Raw genomic sequence first — 24,740 nt, forward strand, 5'->3', positions numbered from 1 at the left:
AGGGTTTAATGCCATTTTTCAGCACATGTTAGGCTATACATGCAGCCAGTATACGTAGTGGAATAAGAACCTGGGAAAATCCCAGAAAGAACCACTGATTCACGAGAAGCTACCTGCAAGCTTTCTGACATACCCACATTGGCAGAATCCGAGACTCTAACCCATGCAGACAGAGGTGAGATGGCAGTGATCCGTAATGGTGAGTGCTTTAGACCACTCGGTCACTTGAGGCCTCTATCTTAAGCATTTGAATAAGTGTATGGGAGGAGTTCATGCCAAATACAACAAGTAGATATAGTATACTCTTGTAAACATCCACCAAGTATATACAGTATAACAGTATACCATATATACTGGGACATGATCAATTAATTTTTACAGTAATTTATGTTCTGGGACACACTGGTTTTTTTTTTAAGTTGTAAGTTGTGGGTCAGCTTTTCAATCTTTTGAAAATTTTGTCAGAAACTTCACTGAAATTAAAATTTTATTTTTAAGATCCACTGCAGTGTCACCTCATCAACCCATACTATTATTATGAAAGGATGTGGAATAAAAAAATAATCTGAAAATCAATGACCTATGGGACGGTAAACTTTGCTGAAAAAGAATGGAGAAAGGAGGAAGGAGACAGAAAACAGATGTGTAGCTGTCCCTTTACCATATACTGATGGACTCTCTGAAAGATTACAAAAGATCTTCCAAAAGCTTGGAGCTAATGTAAACCACAAAACCTATATCACCAACCAGTCAGTCTTGGCACATCCAAAAGACCAGACTCCTTTGAACAAGAAGTGTTCAGTCATCTATAAACTCCAGTGTGATAATTGTGGAAAAGACTGTATTGGAGAAACTGCTAGAAGCCTTTAAAGAACACCTGTATACCAACTGAAACTGCAAGAAGCCTTGAAGCAAAAGCTAAAGAATACTACTAATGCACCAAGAGAAAATCCCTGATAGCTGTTGGTAAACACTGCAAACAATCAGGGTATAATATTTCTTGGAATAACATCAGAGTACATGGTAGAGAAAATAATACCATGATGAGACAAAATAAAAGCTATTGAAATATGGAGAAGGAATTGGTGTTGAAGCCCAGTTATGGAGTGGAACTTCTGGCATTGTTAAGATAGGTTCTTTCACATGGTCAATGTTAAGTTGATCATGTGACTCCTGCCCAGCAGTCACTCCTCTGTGGAAGGCCTTGAAAGCTGAGGGGTCATAACTTATTATGCTACAGAAAGGTATCTATTTTTAGTTTCATCGATTGGAAATGGCTGAAGCAGGTAACAATATTCATTGTAGAATTAAATCAATAGGTATCCACAAAATTTGTTCCAGATAAAAGGCACAGAACTCAAGTTATACTGCAGAAACCATTTTTCTTCTTTCTCACAAAGGCATTGACTCTTTGACCTACAGAGCCCACAATAGATGGGTACATTTCCAGCCTCAGATACAAACCATCCCCAAAGTTTGGTCCAAGCTTGTGGCATGACACTTGAGTTTTTATTTAATGAAAACCATTTTCCTTCTCAGAGTCCCTCTGATCCTACTTTTTACCTTTTAACCCTAAAATCAACTGGTAACTTCTCTGTCTCAAATGCAACAAAGATAAGTCCAGGCAGGTGTTAAACTATAGTAGTTTTGCAGAAATAGTTCTTCCTTCTTTCTTTTGTGACCTTGAGTTTTGAACTTTTTATCCCAAACAACAAATAGGCATATTCTTTGTCTTAAATGTGAGCCATCACAAATTTTTTAAATGCTGATGATGAAGCACTCAAAATATTTTGTGTGTTAGGTTCCACACCATATCTCGGTATTTTGAACAGGGTTGAATTTCCAAACTGAGTAATTCCTGCCATTTTTAAACAGTAAGATCAAGTGTTATTTAAATTAGAACCCAGGATTGACAATGTTGGCATGAATCAATTTAAGCAACTATCAGATGCTGCAGACATCTAGTTAAGTATGATTACCATGAGTTGTACAGTTTTATGAAAATAGTGTTCAAAGTGAATGCCTGATTTTTAAAAGTAACAACAGTCCCATGAAGGGTCTGACAAGCTACTGTATGAAGAGAATTTCCAGGAATTCAAATAAGACCATTTTTTTCTTTTTTAACTTATGCATGCTGAAACCATTTCTGATATTCTTGAATGATAAGATTTTCAAATTAGCCACTGGACAAACATAATAGATGCAGGATTGGCACCATTTTCACATAGGACAAACTAGACACCTTTAGAAGACTTTTGGTGAAAATTCTATGCTGATATACCCATCCATTTATGAGAATGAATAAAAAAAGTCATACTATTTACTGAAGCAGACATATTTGTGGCCAGATAGCACTGTTTTCATTGAGAATATCATAAATGGTCTTTTTGTGAAACCCTTTGTCAATATGACTTTCCACTCAGGATGAGCAGCAATAAAAATACTTTCATGACAGGTGCAAATGTGGCCATACTGGATATCAGATAAGCACCATTTTCATTTAATAATATAAAAATAATATCATAAGAAGTCTTCTGGTGAAAACCCAATGTAAGATCATTACTATTTTCATTTGGTAATATCATAAGAAGTCTTCTGGTGGAAAGAAACCCAATTCTGATAAAACTTCTGGGTGTAGTGGTTTTAAGACTTTTAAGATGGCCACTTTAGCCACTATACAGGACATTAAATTGGCACAATTTTTATTTAACAATGATTTTGGAATTTTTTTACAAATCATCAAGGAATGGCTGAATTTGTAATTTATGTGCAGTGTCAATGCACAAGTGATTAAATATGCAAGGAATATTCAAATTAGGTGACATCATCAAAATGCACCCATTAACTCATTAACCCCTGGAGGTTTTTGTTGTTTTCGCCTGAAATGTGAGTAGGAAACACATTTTGTGGGCTTTTTCTGAATACAAGTACATTCTAATGCATCGACTTCCAAGTGATTTTCCATTAACCTAATGCCTAGTTGTGTTAGATCATTTTTCATTCGCTATTTTGCTCGTGCATGAGCAGAAGTGTAAAAGTTGTAGTCATTTTGTAAAAAAAGTTTTGCTTAACGGACCCATCATTTTCGTATTGAGACCCTCTATTAATTGTAGTGCAACTAAAACGTCCAGATTATTTGGTACCATTGTAGAGCTACATCTGTCTACCTTTCTATAATACCACCCACTTTAGTGTATCATACACGACCTTGATGCTACACAGCTCCACAGTAGGCTACTAGCTCCTGCCATGTAAACTTGTCGCTAGGGGTTAATGAGTAGACACTAAAAGTCTTCCACTTAAAACTCCATGATGATATGACTTAACAGTCACAAGGAGCAACTTCTTGTAGCAATATTGGATGTCTGGGCCTTTTCATTTAGGACCATCTTGACAGAATTATAAAATTTCTTTACAGGATACTGATAAGTCAATATGACCATCTAATCAGGAGTAACAAAACTTTCATGATTTCCACTGCTAATTTTATATGTCTGTGTGGAACCATTTTCATTTAGGATGAACCAGACATCATAAGAAGACTGTCAATGAAAACCCCATACGACCATTCATTTCAAGATAACTGCTGTGGTAGCAGGGATGACATTGGCTTTAAAAATTTGTCACAAAAAAAGCTGCTAACCTCAATATTTTGTAAAATGCAACAATTGATCACCTTCCATTTCTTGTATTTAAGTTTAGGTGATGACTTCTTTTAATAAAACATGATTTGTTTTTATTGAAGATTGTAGTCGGCTTGTTTTGATGAAGGATGCATGTGTTATTGAAGTCACCACTAAATGCCAACTTTAGAAGACCAAACAAATGCTGGTTTGTTATTCTAGTGGTATGAATGCAGAACATTTACTGAAACCAAATTTTTGTTTATTTGCTTAGTATCAATACCGAATGGTAATCAGTTTTCTTTGACCTTTCAGCAAAACTATATTTTCTGGGTACATTTCATTAAAAAAAAGAATAAGCCATCATTTGTGCATCAAATGTTTGAGGTGAAATTAAAAATGTTTAGCTAGTCAGATACTCTTCAAATTTTGCATTGAGAAAAGCAAATTCAGGTGCTTAAATCTCAATATGTATAGCTGTAGGTAAATCATTAGTTTGAATACATACAGAGCAAAAAGACAGAATTAAAGCTATTTTAAAGCACTGATGTAACTTCACACACAGGACTCAATTGGCATAGAATGATTCGTACTTTAAAATAATACATAAATTCTATATTTGATCATATGAGATGAAAGGTACCAGTACAAGGCAGTTTACATCCTTAAGAATGAACATCATGCAAATCACATGTTTCTGAAAATGAAATTTAGTGAAAAATTTGCATAACCTTAGAGTCATTGTGATCCTGACTTTGACCCCTAAAGTAATAGGGTGTGTCTTATTTAAATCACATATGCAAGCATTTACAAAGTTAGGTCTAGTATATGAGTCATGAAAACAGTTATCCTTTTGTTTAGTCCCTGTAACTTTGACCTTTTACCTTTGAACCAGAAATTAAAAGGTTTCTTTCTTGCCCCATAACAAACTATTTTCAAAGTTTGGTAATGGTAGATGGTGGAGAAGTTCAAGTCAGAATGATACACCCTGCTTTATGACAGACAGATTAAAAATTACAGAAAGCTCTGGTCCATTATGGTAAATGACCACAATACTTAGGTGGGTCAAACTGAAGATGTGGGTTGGAGTACCTACCTGAACAAAAGGGTCCCCAAGCATACCACCATATATAAACCACTCTATTGCTATGACAAAGTTGGCAAACACTAAAGGAAAAGAAATGCACTCAGTGCTCTTGGTCCGGAAAACATTTCCCTGAAAAGAAATATAATTTTCAAAACATCTAAAATAAGTAGAGGAATGGTGAATATTTTGGTCAGTAAATATACCCTTCCCTCTCACACAGCCCACTCCTATGTCTAGATGGAGTTGAGTCTATAGTCAAAAATGGTAATAACTTGTGAAAAAATAGTGCCAGTGGTTCATCAATAACCATGATATACGCAATGATTCACAGGAATCAACTAAGAACTGTCCTATATTAAGAAAAGATAATCATGATGACTCTAACAAAAATCAAGGGAACATGAAGATTTATTAATATGACAATAATGCCAAGCTACCTTAACCTATTTATAGGAACAAAATCTGGTTGTGTCACTGGAATGACAATTCCACTGGAATGGAACTGCATGTAGTTTGGATCCAAGGACTGTGCAGTCAGCTCACTCATCCTGTAAGGTGAAGCTATCAGGAATAAATTTATGATAACTGCTTCACTGAGACAGAAGATGGGCCCAAAGTTAGATGAGTAAAGCCATATCAAGATTTGGGAAATGTTCCATTATGGGAACAAACTGAGCGAGCATGGTCTGGATATATTAAGTTGAAATTGGACAGCAAGTCAGAAAGGTCCTTATGTCTTAATGTGACTTATATACAACTGATAATAATGGATTGGTATGGTATGCCTAGATTGTGATAAGAGCTAGCTCGACTTAAAGAAAAACAGAAAAGAAGCTAGTTGAGAAATATCGACTGAAAATGGTGTGATGTCTTTAATATGACACAAGTCACTGAAAGCCCACCACCTCATCTCATATGTCTCCAAAGTAGTGAGATATCTAGCTGATGTTATCCTCTCAACAACTGATGCACTTAACTCCTTTATGCCCAGGGCATTTCTGACATGACCAAGGCATGAAGTAGTTTCTCCAGGTACAAAATGAATAATGGTGACCTTGACTGCTTGTGCAGCATGGGGGTCACTGTGATTTCCAAGGTATGTCTGTTGCTAAATCAAGCAGATCAATGATCCTGGATTTGTCCCATCAAACAGGAGCAATAATAACAATTTTTCAGTTCATGCCAATAATATTTTGTCTTAGTTTATGTAATAGAATTGCTGGATGGATGTCATTGGCCCATATTCCATCATAGTTGATAAAAAGGGCAGCAATGGCCCAGGCCTCTGGGTCCAGGAATGGAGAGACAAAGATTGGTATTGTTTAGTTCTACCACATAACAAATAGGCCTATATTTGGCCTGCCCACTGGACTTGATGGAAGATCAGAGACAACTCCACATGAAGTAGCTGGCCTCTTCTTGACGAGTCAGAAAGGATATTGAGCCTGCCAATGATGTGTAAGACTTGTGTACTGTAGTATCACAACTTTTTGTGGAGTGCCAATTTTCTTGGAATTTTGCCCCAAACCACAAATTTTAAAGACCATACGTTCCCTTCTTTTCTTACTGTGTTTCACTCCTAAAGATCAACAAAGTTATTTGATAAATCAGTGTCATTTTTGTAATCTGGTAATAAGATATTATGTTTTACATCTGTTTATTCATCTGTTTATTTTAATTTTACCCATTAAAAATGGAGCTACTATGCATTTTATATTGTTTCAATGTACATGTATCTAGTATCTGGTAGCTGTAGTTTCCATTCATGGCCTTGTTGTGAAAAGGATAGAGAAAAAAAAGAAAAATTGGGTATTCAAAAACCAGTATTACTAAAAGTGAAAGAACAATCAATAATAATATAAATAAAAATTAGATTTAACAATTATTCAAATCAATTCTTCATTCAAGTGAAACTGCTGTTGAAAAATTGTAATCCTCAAATAAAGACATATCTTTTTTTATCTATGCATGCTAAATCCTAATGAACAGCTAGACTGTGAAATATTAAAACTATTGCTTGAAGCAAATACTAATGAAAGAGTGTATTATACTAATTACCACATAGTAGTGAATTTCAGACAAATCACCAAAATCAATACTATGTCGATCAAGTCTGCTGGTGCACAAAGATTTCACAGTTAAATAATCCTGAAAATGTTCAGGTAAACAAGTCCAGTATTCTCCAAGTCCTAGATAATTAGTTCAGATCTTTCAGAAATTTTCATGCAGAAGCATTTATCCATTCAGCCTGAATCAGCTTGATTGAGGAGGTTATAACTAAAGTCTAGTAGTTGAAGCTGGTTTATACATTAGGCAGGTTCAAGCAAAGAAGTGATTCCATTGTGCAAGAGGCAGCATGTTACATGCTTTGTTCACATGTGAAATGATGGAATTATCCAAACTGAAGGGGATCTAAGTTGAATTCTACCACTCTTCAGCCAGTATGTTCATGCTATGGACATTAGAAGTAATTTATGGGCAGTGTTTTATGGAAGAGATCATATGCATGTACTTTAATAATCTACTAGTTTAGTGTTGCTGGCTGTGTCAGCTCCATTTGATGTTAAGGCATCTGATTTGTGCTCATACACATCACAAGGTGGTAGTATTGTTTTAAACATTAAAGTGTCCACAATATTTTGTCGTCAAAGATTTTATTTTTGAGCTTTTTTTGGGGGGTATTTGTAGATTTTATTCCAAGAAATTAAATATCTAAAAATGTTCAAACTCTGACATGAAAATAAGAAACTGATATACCCACTAAAAAAAACCCACAAAAATTAAACCCATAAAAATAAATGATACTGCAGTACTTATATGATATTGGGCATACCAATGAGGACATTCACATGCCTTGCAAAGGTTCTAAGATTACGTTTCCCTTGTGTGAAAAGGTAGGTCACCACTACCAAATTGTTAGACATTATCAGAATCATCTTCCTTTGGATGCATTCTACCCAAAATTATAAGGTATTGAAAACAGTCTTTACTTCCATGAGACTGATGTGAAGCTCCATAAAGCCTGGTAGGATGTGTGCTGCCTAGCCTGACAAATTGGCATCTACACAGCTTATGACTTCCAAGTCAGAGGCTTCTAAAGGTATACCTACAACTAGCCACTTCTTGTCTTGCCAAAGAAACAGAAAGTGTTTGATTTTGGTACAAATCATGATATGGTGATCTAAATGACCAAAGAATGGATGCCACTGTGCCAGAAAAGATACCTACACGTAAAGGCGATCAAGATATAACAGGTCTGCCACCACACTGAAGAGACAATGAAGGTTACGAAAATCCCTCACCAAAATGAATGTTTCGGCAGACAACTTCTCTGCTACATGAACGATAATGATCAATCTGAAAGGAAGACAAACCAGGATGGTACGAGTTAGAAACTTCATATCACAATAAACAAAATATTGAGAAGGAACAAGATTTGACTTCTATACACTGACTATCCACCCTAAACTGTGAATGAGGTGGGGAAGGTTGTATGTGTTGTCAAGCAAAACCAAACTTACTAAAAGATTTTGCAGTATATCTAGGTAGACCACCACATCTGTGAAGGAGGATGTCCTGAGGAGGGATACAGTCCAACATCTTGGTGCAGGCCCCAGGGCTGAGATTGAGGCAGAGTACAAACTTGGTACATAACCCTACAGTATGCAAAGCAAAGGTATTTGCATTATACCATACTAATAGATATATGGAAATAAGCATTGGTCAGGTCAGGACTAATCAAATATTTGTCGCATCAAACAGAAAGAGTGACTGACCTGTCTGTCGCCATCTTGAATTTCACGGCAGGAAAATACTGACTTTGTGCAGGTCTGTGACATGTCTCAATTTCCCATTGGTTTCTGCAACCAGAAAGAGTCAGGAAGTCTAGTTTTCAAACAACCTCTACCTCCTGCTTTACAAGCAAAAGCTCTTCTGTAAAACATCTGCCTTTTGTGGGATTGCTTGAGATCTCCATCATGAAGGGGGAGAACAAAAATAGGGAGGTATGGATGAATTACCCAATCCTTTTCTCAGAAATCGTATGAATCAAAATTTGGCCAAACTGGGGGAGTCTGGTGAGTAAAAAAGGGTCATTAGCAGGCTGGAGGAACAGCAAGTCACTGAGAGTCTGGTTGGAGGCCTGGGGAAGGAGGAACCTTGTCCCGCTGACCCCCAGCCTGCCTGGGAAGTTAGGGGCAAATGGCCACCTATAATTCACCTGGTCATGAAAAGACTGATGTTGAGAATTACTCCTGCAATCTTTCTGGTGTTGACTGTTCCTTCACTGGCATACTCCCTGATGGTGTCATGCTGAGATAGGGGTAACTCCTTTGCTACCTGATTTCTCACCTCCTCAATTTGTCCCTGAATAAATGGGGGGAGAAGTGCAGAGATGGAAGACATGGTCACTGCATGATGTGCTTTGAGAGGAGATTACGGGACTGCATCTCTTTTTATCAAGTCCCAGTAAAAGATGCTATTAGGGCAATTACCATTGTGTGGTGAGCAGCCCTACTGACTAACTTGGTAATATGACTTAACAAATACCAGGCATGGTCACTTCTGGCCTTTATCACTTGATGAAAAATCGCTTAAGATGCCAGGTCAAGTAGGAAGTTTACACAGTGTTCCTGACCAACATAAGTTTAGCATTACACACTTGACTGTCCACTTTACAAGAGAGTTAAGGAGACATATTGAAGGAAGTAATATCCTTGTCTAGGTTAGGTACAGTTTAAAAACAAAATTGGTATGTGGTAAAAAAGTTGTGGGTGATGTAAATTTTATCTGAGAGACACCTGGCAATTTCTACAATCTTTGACAAACTGTTGTAAAATTCTGAAGGTGAGTTGTTCATCATCACTGACCATGTCCACATACATATTGAATTTGTAAGCAGGATTTACTGCCAGTGGAGGAGAGCATTCCAGCAGAGGCAAACTTATGTTATCACATCCTTAAAACTAAATTCTGCACTTTCCATGATTGAATCATAATTTTCAGCCATGTCCATGTCGCCTCCTTATCAGCTGGGAAATGTCCTCTTCCTGTATGCACTATGATAACATCAAATCATTGTGATCTGTAAATAAGGTTCTACCTGTCAGATATGCTATAGGTGCCAGCTGAGTCATGTGGTCTGGTTGGTCAATGCCTGCCTGGTGTGGTCAAATGTGCCAGACTGGATGGATCCAAATGTGATCTCACAGACACAGATGACCAGGCGGTCTGCAGGATGGAGGACACTGCCATTAAAGTAACTGTCCATCTATGTGCTCGGCTTGCTGGCATGCCAGTCCAAGTTGAGATTCATGATTGCCAAATCTATATAATGATTGTCAGGATGACTGGACCAGATGGTTGGCAACCAGAATGATGTATGGATGACAAAATGGTTTATCCAGCTTGCAAAGTTGAAAGGTAATTTTGCATGCTCAGTTCCATCATTTCCAATTCTATGCTAAGGTGGGCAATAGGGATTCACACAAATTGGGAAGCAAATATCTGTTAAAAATGGTCCTATTTTCATCCAACTTGCTCATCAGCATTCTACCCATAGCTTGCTGTAAAATGCTTATCATTCACAGTTCCAACATTTGATTGGAATCTCTTGTCATCATTCCAATCTGGTCAGTCACCATAGGAACCATTTTGGGTATCTTTGTGAGGGGTGAGGATGGCAACTTAACATCTCCCATGAATCTGATTTGGATGTATGCTTATAATTTCATGCTTGGAAGATTTGAAGCACGTCCTTTTTTACAAATTGTTGAAATAAGTAACCTCACATCACAGAGGTGACCTAAGAAATACATAATGATCAGAAATTTAATAATGCAATCTAATTATATGGGTGAAAACTTGGTCTAACAGACAGATGTCATATGGACAATAACGACTGCTACAAACTGCAAAAGTTTGAATAAATTAAATTCACTAGGAATGTTGCTCTCACTGTATTCACAATATATGTTTTGATTATATCACTCGAAGTAAATGATGGATGGTCAAAATATTATAAATTTCAATGGATTCTTGAAGGCACTTTTTACAGTAACTTTTGCAAACAAACATTTAAACCAATTACATCTGGGCTGGTGGTGTCCACTTAACAGGAACAAGGTGAGCTAACCTGTAGGAGTTACTTCATTTCATTCATATGAGATAGAGAAAAAAGCCATTTTCTCTTTCAGGTAGGGCTGAATTTGGAGGTAGAAAGGAGTATTTATCTAACAATAAATTGACTGGGTAATGTACTTGATGGCAAAAAATTAGTCTCTATTAAAGTAAAAATCTGTCATAAGAATTTTAAAGAAACTGCTTTGATGGCTGTCTCATTTTTGAAAATTTGTCATTCTGGGTTCATATACTGTTATTACATGCATAAATATGTACTTACTAATGAAGCTAATGGAGCACCATAGGCTATAATGCTCATCAATACAGCATAGAAACCTAAATGTTTGGTTGCTAGTTTAATATCAGTTTGGTAATACTGCACGTAGACCAATGGCAATAGCAGCAACAATAATCCAAGAAAGGTATAACAGTGAAGAGTATTCTGAAATAAAAACAAGGAGTAAATACTGGAAATTTATTATGGAAATATTTTTGACATAGAACACAGTATTAAAACAACTAGAGCAATATGATGACCCAACATCATGAATCCTTTACCAGGAACCAAAGGGAAGCATATAAAAAATTAAATCAGTCTTGCATATCCATGTTGCATCATAATTTAGTTGTCAGGATGACAATATATACCCTTACAATGATTATAATATGTTAATTTATTACATTACAATGGCATATTGGGGTGGAAGAATGTCCCCTGTGCTTGCATAACAGCAATATGGATGACTATGATCCTGCAGTAGGTGATCCTGTACCCACCAGTTCAGGAGGAGGTGAAGTCATGGACAGACAGATAGACAGACAGACATTAAAGCATGATGATAAATATATATAACTTTTTTTATTCACAAAAGACTCATTTAGAAACAATGTATTCCCGAGTTTCCCACTAATATTCCTACTTAAAGTAAACAATGACGCAGAACTCTTAATTTGTTACACTGCTTATGATAGAATCCTATGGTACATCAATCACATTTTATGTACTAATTACGCTACATATCGTTTCCTGGGAAACATAAAAGGATTTAATGCAGACAATACCAAACATGTCTCCAAACAAATTGCTTATAATGTGTACCCTGTTAGGCTGAAAGACCTTAATAACAGTTTATGGACAGACAGACAGACACACACTTCAATAGTTATATCACTTTGTATTACATACCTAGTAGATACAGATGTAACGCTGCTTTAATAACCCTTTCATGGCATATAGGTTTTCCAGTGCTTACTCTAACAATGGTTTTTCACTTTTTCAATGAAACTTGTTGGATAGTCTTTACAATCTCTAATGTAACTCATTTTGATGTAGTCCCATCAAGTATCATATACTTCCAAGTGAAACCAAGTTTGGGAGTAAAGAACATTTCTTCAATATAACTTACCCAAAAATAATACATTAGGAGAATATCCACTACCTCACATATACAGTCATTCCAAACTAAACAAGAGTTCTATGAACATCACATTATCCACTGATCTACTTTTAATAGCCTTACATGTAGGTACTAGTACCACTTAGCTGGATCTGAAGTTTATTGACTTCTGATCAAGGTATGCTTCTTTGGTCTCAGTGACCTTGACCTTTGGTATAGGTATGTTTCTTTGGTCTCAATTACTTTACATGACCATGACAACGTATGTCCTGATCCCAGAATGTATATGCTGATTGATTTCTTACCCTAAGAGCAAGCCATCTAGAAAGTCTGATATGGAATTTTCTCTCTAATTTTTTCTAGCAAAATATGTTTCTTTGAGAAAACTTCCAATCATAATACCTTAGGAGAACTACCTGTACTACTACATCACAAATCCTGCCCTCCAAAAAAAGACTTTTAGCTAAAAGGAAGCTAAAAGTTATTTGCCCTCCTAGGTGGCAGTTAGAGTGATCTTCCCTTGGTATTGGGATTGATTGTTGTTATTGTCAGGTTTGATGCCATTTTTCAGCACGAGATAGGTTACCGACCCACGAGTAGCTACCAGCAAGCTTTCTCACATACCCACATTGGCCAAACCTGAGACTCGAACCCATGCAGACAGAGGTGAGATGGCAACGATCCATAAAGGTGAGCGCTTTAGACCACTCAGCCACTTGAGGCCCTGTATTGGGATTGGTTCAACTCCATGAATATCTCAGTTACTACTGGAGAGTAAGGCATGCTGTCTATATGGATGTAACTGTGGGGAGACTGAGAGGATATGTGTATTATGAGTAAGTAATCTCAAAAAAACATATTTTACTAGAAAAAAATGATTTCTTCTTTCAGACCCAATCATAATACCTTAGGAGAATAGAAAAAAGATGGAAGAAGATACATCCCATTACCACAGAGAGACCATTTCCAGTCAACTAAGGTATGCAAGACAGCTTCTAGATAACCCAACATGACAGGACTGCAAGTAGATAGGTCCACCAATAAGAAATATATTGCTGATTTTGTCTGCTGACTGCCCAAGTAATGAGGAGGCAGAACTTATAAGATAGGTGAACTAATTAAGCTCCTGAGACCAGTTTGAATGGTGTTTTGTACCATCAGGTTAATACCCAAAATAACTTCCATTTTGGCAAGGGTCTAATGTCATTGGCCAAGTGGAATCAGATATGTCTCGAGTTGATTTGATATCCACTCTTCCATAATAGCACAGTATGACTGTTTGTGGAATGGTAGGTTTAATTGTGATAGGTGCTAACTGTTTCTCATCAAATAGTCATAGGAAGTTAGCTATTGAGGTATGGATGCCTACATTGATATAAAGTGCTTTATGTGCTCAATAAGATTATATTCCACTGCCTTCATACGTCTCTAAGGTGAGGATACTCAACCACTGCTTGTGAAAATTGATACCATGTCCCAAGGAAACTACTGCTGAGTAAATCTTCCCCATTCAGCCATGAAAACACTTAGTTCAGAAGTTGTAGGATTGTTTCACAGTGGCATGCACTCTAGGAACATCCCTGCAACATTTGTTGGTTCACTTGAAAATCCCACCACTGCAGGTGAAATAGAGGGATGGTGATTTGTGTGTGTGTGATTTGGATTTTTAACATGGATTTTAAAAAATGTCACTCATATCGCTAAAATGTCTGAAGTGTGGTAGTTTATAGTGATGTCTAGGACTTGGGCATCATGCCACAGACATGTATCATGACTTCTCACTCAGTCACATTATCCTGACACCAGGCTGACCAGTCCTAACACTAACACCTTAATGCTGAGTGCGTAGTAAGGCAGCTGTTAGTACCAATTTTATAAGTCTTTGGTATGACATGGCCAGGTTTCGAATCTGACACCTCACATCCGAGGCAGATGCTCTAACCTCTAGGCCACTGGAGCAGCTGGGATGATGACATGTTCCAAATTCCGTCAAATTTAATATTAAAGTGGAGAATAGATGATGAAGGTTGCGAGTGTATCTTGGGCCATTATTGGTCTGTAAGGTAGAGGTAGAGAGCACTGCATCTTTTTTCCAACTTTTGTATGTGCATAGCTGCTATTATGGCTACAGTATGGTGTGCTTCTGTTACAAGGTGGACCATCTTATGAATATACTTCTGCTTATTCCATTGAGATTCGAGTTGGGGGAATATAATCTGTGTTCTGCCTATTGAGGATCATGATAAATATTAGATGCCAGGTAGACCTGATGATCATGATTTTGCAATTCAACTCATGGCAATGGAAAATAGAAGGCATTTGTTACAATATACATCAACAGATGCTTGGAACTTGTAACTGACGACATACTCAGTCCCAAAGTATCAGTAACTTTTCTGATTGTGAAAGCAACTAAAAGTAGAATCTTTCATAAATAATTTTTACTTGTGACAGAACTGTAGACCCAGCAGATGTTACAGAGAAACAAGGATAGAGGTCCGATGGGATTGGTCAGGAAACTTCTGCAAGGCAAAGTTTCATTCCTCCAAGTAAGATCTTAGAACGATGAGGGAACTTGAATGCCAGTGGAGTTGTTTACTAATCAACGTAGTGAACTCGATGTCTCCAGCACTACCTGTGAAGTAGTTGGAGAAGCATGTCCACGATGTTGATCTACTACACTTACAGCACTTATGAGTCAGATCACATTACTTCTAACGTGTTGCTAAGTACAGCCTCATGGGTGTCCGAGTCTTGAGGGCCATTGATATGTCTTGAAAATTGTGGCACCAAGTTGGACATCATATTTCAGAAGTGTTTTAGGTACAAAGCAGGTAAGACTGATCCATGAGCATATCTATATAAAATGTACATTTTCCACAGGAAGTGCCTAGCAGCACTATGTGGCTAGATTGTTCCATGAATGCCTGTATAGACTGGGCATCATCCACAGGAAGTGTCTAGCAGCAACTTTGTGAGTTAGACAGATGCATGTATAACTGGTTTCATGAGTGGGTTCTTAGGTATTACAGCACTAAACTGGGCATCACACTCTGTCAGAGCTTTTCAGTACAAGGCAAGTTGTGGAACTGAACAAGTATGTTTTCTGGTGGCTGATACTATATGATAGATTGTGGTTGTGGCCCATTGTAATAAGAGTTATCTGGCCAAGTCCAGTCATGAAGGAACATGGTCATCTTGGCTGGCATGACATTATCCATTCTTGAGGCTGGGATGGGGTATGGGATATTGATCCACATATCTGGTCCATAATTCTGATATGTGCAAGTGTAATTGATGCTTGTTGCTGCTCTCTCTCTCTATCTTGCTGCCCAGAAAAGATATGGTTTGAACCTTTGCATGCAAGCAGATGTTTTTGTCCCCAAGCTATGACTGATTTCTGTCTTTAATATGCGAGTCTGTCTTGTATTCAAAGGATGACAACCATAGAAACTACACATATTGAGTGGATTTCAGACTGGTCTCTCTCATGATCTAAATCTGCAAGATCAAACAGAGCAGACACTATGCACATGTAGTGTAGTGAGTGTCCTGCTTCATGAACTTTTAAGTATCCATGCAGATTTACCCACTAAGATAAATACCTGTAAAGAAACACACATGACCTGTGCAGGATGAAGTAGAATATCACTATTAATATTTAGAAAGTGGATGCTAAATATCCAATTTGAGACACAATAACCCGTAGGCATGTGAATTTGGTATAAACACTGAAATGTTTCTTATAATATTTAAATAATCAATTCTAGTAACAGCATGCCCAATGGAAGGAAAATTGTTTGATTGCCTATGCAGGTAAAAATCAGTCATCACTTATAGTTACATGTATGAGCTGGATGCTACCATGTAAACCATGTGTAGAAAACTTACTTGTACTTATCTGACCAGAGCAGAAAATATACAGTAATACAAACAAGTTCTCTACTGCACACAAAAATCTGCACATAAAAAAGGAATTGATGAACCATTATTGATAATGATGAAGTAGATGCTAAAATATCCATTACAAGCCAATTTTACCTGGAGAAAAAAGTCCAATGATGTTCTGTACAGGTAAAATAAATAAAGTGTCTTTATATGCTTATGAATTAGTGCTAGCAGATGGCCTAATGAATGCAATGAAGTGTCAATAATATCAATTCACAATACTACCAACAGGAAGGCATGTAAAGGTAAATTCAGTGAAGCTTGGTACACACATGCTAAGAATGTATTGGTATTGAAAATGTACCTGTATGTATTCCAGTTGTAGTAGAAATTATAAATACATTATGAGTTTTCTAGAGCCCACTACAGACTTGCACTCAAAGAAAAATTAAAATGACAGCCAGAACTATGGAGATGTCACATTGGCTACCTGTGCAAGTATGTAACTGCTAATAAGTGAGGGCAAAATGATAACTGCAAAGGCAGAACTTTGTTGTTGCAGGAAGAAACAAAAGTTGAAAATATAGCTAGAGTATGAGTGTGTGTGTGTGTGTGATTGATTTGGATTTTTAATGTAACTTTAACAATTTTTCAGTCATATCACTAAGATGCCTGCAGAGGGAGAGTTTATAGTGATGTCCAGTACTGGGACATCATGCTGCAGACATGAAGCATCATATTCCACCCAATTACCTTATCCTGGCACTAGTCCTAACAACTAATCTCTTAATTCTGAGGCAGCTGTTATTACCATAGTTATGTCTTTGGTATGGCTAGGACAGTGTTCGAATCCCATGACATCCCATGCTCTAACCACTTCAGCCACTGGAGCAGTCATAAATGGATTATACTTCCCTTTTGAAATAAAGACTCCTCCAACTTATAAGTGTAAAACTTCCAGGAACTTTGTAGATGATTTTGCAAGGTCAATCTTGATGAGATCATGCAACTTGGCATGAGTGGAAGCAGTAACTGAGATATTCACAAGATTTGGCTTCAATCCCTATACCAAGGGGAGATCACTCTGCCCAAGTGCCACCCAGACAACTTTTAGCTTCCTTTTAGCTAAAAGTGTTATCTGGGAGGGCTGGATCTGTGAACAAGTAGTAGTTTTCCTAAGGTATTATGATTGGGTAGTGTATTTAAAGAAGACAATAAGTTATTCTGCAAAGCCAATTTTCCTTTCAGGGTTTGACCTATAATCTCCAAATTCAACAGGCCTCATCCATAATTTAAGTGCAAACCATAAATCAACTTTGGTCAAGGTACATGTCCAGAACTGCTTTTCCTTACCCCCAAGTGTAAGCCATCCAAAAAAGTTTGTTCTATGTCTTTGATGTAGAACTTAATGTTCTTGTGCTGAAACCATTTTTCTTCTTTCAGCCACACTGACCTTGACAGACCATTTGATCCCTGAAATCAACAGACTTTTTTCTTACCCCAAGTTCAAGACATTCATAAAAATTGATCCACATTGGTGATGTAGAGTTAATGATCTTATTGCGCAGAAACAAATTTTTTTCTTTCAGTCTTTGACCTTAACCTTTGACCTTGATATTGATATGTTCTTCCTACCCCAAGTGCAAGCCAACACCAATATTATGCTTACTGAAAACATTGGAGAACTCAAGTTGTTGTGCAGAAACAAAATATGGATGGACAGTCGGAGTGATGGATATCATATAACACTCTGCTAAATGGCAAGTGTATAAAGGCCTTGCATAGTCACAGGAATAAGAAAAGTAGACCACTGTGATCTAAACACAAGGATCAATGAGGTGATTATTCCTAATATAAATACATGTACACCCATCTAATTTCATAACTTGACAAAACATATCCAAGGAATTGAGCTACATGCAACAATCATTGGAGTATGAAAAGTAAGTCCTTGGGATATACTTTTGTCTGTGGTCAGTAGTACCCTCCAAGATGAATACACCCATTAAGTTCTATGAATGTACACATGTCTGGTAAGCTAATCGAGATTCAAAAACTGAACAAAATAACTGGATTATGAACAGTAGGTACCAGTCACCTATTTTTGTCCATGGTAAGTAGTACATTTCAAAATGAATAAACTCATCAAGTTTCATAAAAATGTACATACAACAGCATCTGATAAACTGAGCTAGACACAAAAATTTAATGTAACTGCTGGGGCACAATGACCAACTGTTGACTGAAGTGGAAATTATAATCCAGAGACAAATATGCTCAAAGTTGCACAAATGAACATGAGCTAAATGAGAAAACTTGAAGTTGATGCTTACAACAGCAAACACAACAATACTGTTGAAAAAGTGATCCATATGTTTTGCCAATGCTTCCCAGGTGAAACAAATACAATGAAGAACTGTGAATAGCAAAAGTATATCTACAGCACTAGACAAGTACATGTACCAAATGTCAAGTAAATATCTTAAACATTTTGGGAGTTTTAACCTGGAATGGAAAACATCAATACAAGATAGATCAATAGATGGTCTGACAAACAGACAAAATTATAAATATTCTTGAAACTGGGGAACTGTGAATAAAAAAGACAAATGTGGACCACCTGTCTAATAAGTATACCAATTTCATAGATATATCATGAACAACTTGAGAGTTATGCCGCAAAAATTAAAATGTTTATATGTAGAAAGACAGAGAAGCATTTTCCCCAGATAGTTTTCAGTCAAATTTGGTCAAAAATTCGGTTCAGCAGTTTTTGGGAAAAGTTGTTGTTGTTGTGGGGTTTAATGCCATTTTTCAGCACACGATAGGCTATATATGGCAGCTAGTATTAATGGTGTTTTGGGAAAAGCTGTTTTATTTTGGTCATATCTGACAGAGAATTGGCACTAGATGTAAAAATTTAAAAGGTTTTCAAACAAGAATACTTTCTGTCAAATTCAGTTCAACAGTTGGCTGAGATCGGTTAAAGATTTTTCTGGCTTTAATAATGGCAGCAATATCTTACTAAAGATTGGCTTTCATATCAGGACTCTCTCCATCAAGCTTGGCTGAAACTGGTCCAGTGATTTTTGTGAAGCTGCAAATAGCAGCTGTTGATGATTGATACATAAGACCATACCTTAAGCTCACTTGGCCTTATGACAAGGTAAATTAGAACTCTGTTCCAGTGTATCTGAAATCGCTCACCTAGATGACATAAACCCTAAGAGTACAAAAAGTCAAACGGAAGCAGGCCAAGATATCTGGGTTGGTATGAAGTTTTGAACCTTGAACAGTTTTACATTTTTAGTAATTGTAGCTACACTGGATGTCAGATCAGCATCATTTATGAAAGGCCTTAATGCCATGATGCTTTTTGTGAAATCTGGTCAACCTCTGTTGACAGGTTTTTGGGAAGAAGTCATTTAAATGGTTATTCTCTTTGCAGTAACAATGGTCATATTGAATAATGATTCTATGTCATTTCTGCAAAACTGAAAGAGCTTCATGTCAGAATGTTTTCTGTCAAATATCATTGAATTATGATGAGAATTTTGGAATAGTCTTTTGATGTTCTTGCTTTCTTAATTTTAGAAAGTATGCAAACTTGATGGAAGATCAGCATCATTTGAATAAATTTAAATGTCTTCATGCCATTATGATTTCTGTCAGATTTTCTCAAATTCTGCTCAACAGTTTGCAAGAAGTCATATATAAGCTTTTCTATTTTTATTAACTCTGGTAAAGATTTGATGGCAGATCACCATCATGCAAGGAAGACTTCTGTCCAAACTGGTCAAATTTCACTCAGCAGTTTATTCGACAATGTCATTTTAAGGACTGTCTGTTGTTAGTAATGGTGACCATATCTGATGGCAGATTGGTACCAACTGTATAAAACTGCAAGGACTTCATGCCAGAATGCTTTCTAGAACATTTGGTCACATTCTGAAGAGCAGTTTTGATTAGATGTTTAAAGGTTGTTTAAAGGTTTTTTGATGTATAGTGATGGCATCTTTGTGTGACCGAGATTTGCCATCATTTGTACAACTTAAGTCTTTCAAACCAGAATGCTTTCTGTCAAATTGTCAATTTCTGTTCAACAGTTTTTGAGAAGTCAGTTCGAGTTCTTTTATTTTTATTTTGAAAATAAGTTGTTTAAAGGATCTTTTATTTTTAGTAATGGTGTCTTAATTTGATGGCATGTCAAAATCATTGGTATAAAACTGAAATGCATTCTAAAAAGTTCAGTGGCTTCTGAGAGAAAATAATTTAAAGAAGTTTTGTGTTTTAGTAATGGCAAATATATTTGATGGCAGCTTGGCATTACTTGCACAACATGAAAAGTCTTTATGCATGGATGCAGAAAAAGTAAAATAAAGGTTTATCCACTTTTATCAATGGTGGCAATTTATAATGACAGGCACTAATTCAATGAACCTGAAAGGCTTATATGCCTCTCTGACAAGCCTGGTTGGAACTGGTCCAATGGCTAATGAGAAGAAGTGATTAAAAGATTTTCATAATGTCAGTGACTGCAACTATATCAACAGCTGATTAGTACCAACTTGAAAGGACTTTATGCAAGGATGCTTTTTCAAATTTGGTCCGATTGTGTCAAGTGTCTTTTAAGAATATAGTATTTAAAGGTTTTTCTAATTTTAGTAATGGCAGCCATATTTGATGGCAGACTGAAATATTTTTTTTACAAATCTGAAATGCCTTGATGTGATCATACTCTTTGCCACATTTGGATGAAAATGGTCCAGTGTGCTTTGCTTTTAAAATGAAGTTGAAAACAGTATTTGCTGACAAATAGCAGACAATGTACATGCATGCACTTTTAACACAGGACTGTACCATAAACTCACCTGGAATTATGACCAGGTGTGCTAGTAATATGTACTAAACTTTATAGAATGTCACACCCTAACTTAGATCTAAAGGGAAATGATCAAATTTTACTCACTCTTTTGGAGCAATATCTATAGAACACCAAAATAAATAAAAAATTTATGATAGATGACAACAGGCTGGCAGCTATGAGAGTATTTATTTTTGCAAGGAAACCATACTTCAACCAAATACTTGCACTGAAAATATAAAAAATGAAGAAATGAATAATAATAACATAACAAGGCTGAGGACTTGTGTAATGGACTTGTGTAATAAATAAACGAAAAGGCAAATTACTTTACTCTAATAATGTTCAATGATAGTGTCCTTTTGATTTTTATCTACATTCTACGTCTCTCTGATGTACAACTTAATAATATTTTACTTATTAAAATTGTTCTACCTAATTAACAAACAATATACAGTGCATGAAAATGTCATAATACTGCATATAACTTGAATGTGTGGTACCATATATCATGAACTGTGTGGTACCCCAGATATCATGAACTGTGTGGTGCCACAATTCATACTATTTTTGTAAAATTCAAACATATAATGATTTCATTGTGAAGATAACATGACCTATTCCCAAATTTAGGAATTCAGAAGGTCACACTGACTTCATTTTCACATTTTGAAAATTGTCTGAGTGAAAGCAGATGTCAATAATTACCATTCAAAACAGGAATAAGTGATAACAAGAGTTTCAAGATGGCCACATGTACATCATGTTGGAGGTCCAATCAACATCATCTTTATTCAGTTCCAAATAGAATTCATAAGAAGTCTTTTTTTTTTTTTAGTGACAACCATATATCATTCAAAATATCCATTCAGAAGAAGTGGCAATCCTCACAGTAGTTATTGAATAGTGATAACAAACTTTTCTAATGAATGATGGACACTATTAATAGATGAAAGGCCACTAATAAGTTCATATGGTCTATTACTATCAGAACAAAAAATACCACTGCCATATCAAGTTTTTCAAGAGGATCGTCAAGGCTTCCATTTTCAAGGCACCATTTTATGGCATGTGGTCAGAAAATATCAGGGATTTTTTGTCCTGTGTTTTAGTGCAAAACCCCATTTCAATAAGATTTTATTGATGGTTGCTATGGTGGCAGTCTGATTAGCACCCTTTTCATTTAGGACCAACATGATATAAGAAGTCTTGCAGCCAAATCCATGTCAGTATGGACATCTGTTTAGGAGGTATAGCACTATATTTTCACAGATGGCCACAATGATCAGCACCAGCTTTATTTAGGAACAATCATATATCATACAAAGTCTTTTAGTGAAAATTCCATGAAAATAAGACCATCCATTCTGAAGAAGTAATAATAATGGGATTTTCACAATGCCTGCCAAGATGGCTGTATTTAGGAATCAGATAAGCACCAGTTTCAATAAGGACCAACTAAATAACATAAAATGTCTTTCAGTGAAAATTCCAGTTCAACATGAACATTTATTCCAGAGAAACTAAGATAACAAGATCGTCAAGATGACTACCATGTTTATATCAGATTACCAACATTTTCCTTAAGGATCAACTAGACACCATAATAAGTATTTTAACTAAAATCACATGTTGATATCACATGTATTTTCTGAAAAACACGCATTACAGTGGGGGACTTAATCGAGGGGAGGGCACTTTTGCTCCACAAAAACACTCAGCAGCGGAGCAATAAAATACTTACAAATCACCACTGTGCCTTGGCCAGCACGCCACTGACATCTCCACCATGGAGCAGCTGATCATTAATTTTAGAAGTCTTGTATATTTCGTACATTTAGAAATCTTAAGCACTGACCTGATGTGAGGCCCACCTTGTTGATTTTCTCTTGAACAGTGTAAATTTATACTGCTGTTTAAACATGAAAAATAATCTTTTGAGGTATGAACAATTAAATACCAGATGGCAATAGCTTCTGTTTAGAAAGCAAACAAGAAAGAAAACACTGAACTTACACTTTGCTAATCAAGTGTTTAGTCCTTAAGCACTAATGGGCCAGTTACAAGACTGAACATACATGTGCACAAAAAATTTGCACAACAATCAACTAGTTCAACTCTGAATAAATGTGTACATGTACTGTAATGGACTGGGCACAGAATTTTTTAATGGGCTAAATAATTATTTCCAACCATGGCATTTATTTTATTACTTCAATCATCACAAGGAATGGCATAGTGTCCTTTTTATACTACAAATCAGAATAAGACGATAGTTTTCAACCATTTACCCCTACCCCTTTAAAACTTAAATGGTCTCTCCCTAATAAAAACTTGGCTTCAGCAGATGTTCTGCAGTAATAAAGGAAGTGACCATTGTAAACACAGTTATAAAATGTTAGCATCAGAAGATGATGTCAATTTCAGGTTGTGAAAAGTACAGGTTGTGAAAAGTACAGGTTGTGAAAAGTACAGGTTGTGAAAAGTACAGGTTGTGAAAAGTACATTTCTATCATACAAATGACTTTGCATGTTGCACTTAATACATGCAGCTCAAACTATTCATTAACAATGGAAGTTTTACTGACTGACATTTGAATAGTCAATAAATGATAACCACCCATGGAAAGAACAAGACGTCATGTGTAATTTACAATCAGATACCATTTCAAGAGTCAAGTGATGTTAATTTCTATCAAATATATTGGAACAATAAAATAATAAAGAAAAAAGTTTTGTCTATTCTGTACACGTAGAGAATGGTTAATCAACTTCTTTTGCAATATGTTTACACTTTTTACTGTTTTCAAAAAAATCTTGACAAACTAACTTGACGAGAAGCACACGGTATTGATCTTCTCTTGAATATCTAAAGTGTTTAAAAATGAAAAGTAATCCTCTAAGGTTTAGACAATTACCAGTAAACTCCAGTTCAGAGCCACTTTTGGTTAACCCATTAACCCCTGGCACCAGTTTTCGCATCAGGAGGTAGTAGCCTACTGCCGAGCTCTGTGGCATCAAGGTCATATAAAATACACTAAAGTGGATGGTATTATAAAAAGGTAGACAGATGTAGCTCTACAATGATACCAAATAATCTGGATGTTCTAGTTACACTACAAAATACAGAGGGTAAAACCTCATTTTTTGGACCTAAATTTTTTTCCACCCAAAAATTGCCAGTGGTAGGAGTCCGATTTTGTGTCCAGATTATAGGCTTTTTGGCCTCAAAACTAAGGCAGACTTTTCTCAGCTGTAGACAAACAGGCCAACCTTTGCAAAAAGTAGGATAAAATGGGCATTTGGAATATAGAGTGGTCTTGATACGAAAATGATGGGTCCGTTAAGCAAATAAAATTCCAAATTTTGCCCTTCTGCTCACGCGTGAGTGAAATAGCCAAAGAAAAACTATGTTTCTAACACAGCTAGGCATTAGGTTAACGGGAAATCTTTTGGAAGTCGATGTATTAGGAGGTATTCAGAAATAGCCCACAAAATCTGTTTCCTACTCACATTTCAAATGAAAACAACAAAAACCTCAAGGGGTTAATGAGTTAAAAAAATAAAAAAATAAAAGCCAGAGCAAATCCTGAATTAATGAATCATGTAATGACCAAGTCATGATGCTGAATCTACATACTTGTTTAATTTTAACTACACATGTACTGCAAAGGACTGGCCATTTAATTTATTGGGCTAGATTGTTCTTTGCAACCAGGATGTTTTTATAGTTTCATTCATCACAAGATAAATTTAAAATA

General features: G+C 36.2%; 1 protein-coding gene and 1 long non-coding RNA gene across 14 annotated transcripts in view; one reads left to right on the top strand and one right to left on the bottom strand.

The window, feature by feature from the left end:
- LOC149779390 (sugar transporter SWEET1-like) overlaps nucleotides 1–24,740 on the bottom strand; it is a 67,188-nt gene that overhangs the window by 7,581 nt on the left and 34,867 nt on the right. For 12 of the 13 annotated variants that reach the window (XR_016415640.1, XM_089940051.1, XM_089940047.1 and 9 more), the window contains 3 exons: nucleotides 21,085–21,208; nucleotides 11,111–11,272; nucleotides 4,720–4,839 (listed from right to left, as the gene is read on the bottom strand). Coding sequence is in view for 12 of the 13 variants with exons in the window: in XM_089940051.1 (XP_089796177.1) it covers nucleotides 4,720–4,839; nucleotides 11,111–11,272; nucleotides 21,085–21,208 (406 nt within the window). In the remaining variant the exon portion in view is untranslated. The remainder of the gene's footprint in view (nucleotides 1–4,719; nucleotides 4,840–11,110; nucleotides 11,273–21,084; nucleotides 21,209–24,740) is intronic. The other variant, XM_089940050.1, reaches the window with a different exon arrangement.
- Nucleotides 4,849–24,740, top strand: part of LOC149779391 (uncharacterized) — a 38,259-nt gene continuing 18,367 nt past the window's right edge. Inside the window, exon 1 of the long non-coding RNA XR_016415641.1 lies at nucleotides 4,849–10,131. This is a non-coding gene — a long non-coding RNA (uncharacterized LOC149779391). The remainder of the gene's footprint in view (nucleotides 10,132–24,740) is intronic.

Source organism: Sinohyriopsis cumingii, chromosome 17 (assembly GCF_028554795.1).
Source record: "Sinohyriopsis cumingii isolate HCF-2022 chromosome 17, ASM2855479v2, whole genome shotgun sequence".
NCBI classification, from domain to species: Eukaryota; Metazoa; Mollusca; class Bivalvia; order Unionida; family Unionidae; genus Sinohyriopsis; species Sinohyriopsis cumingii.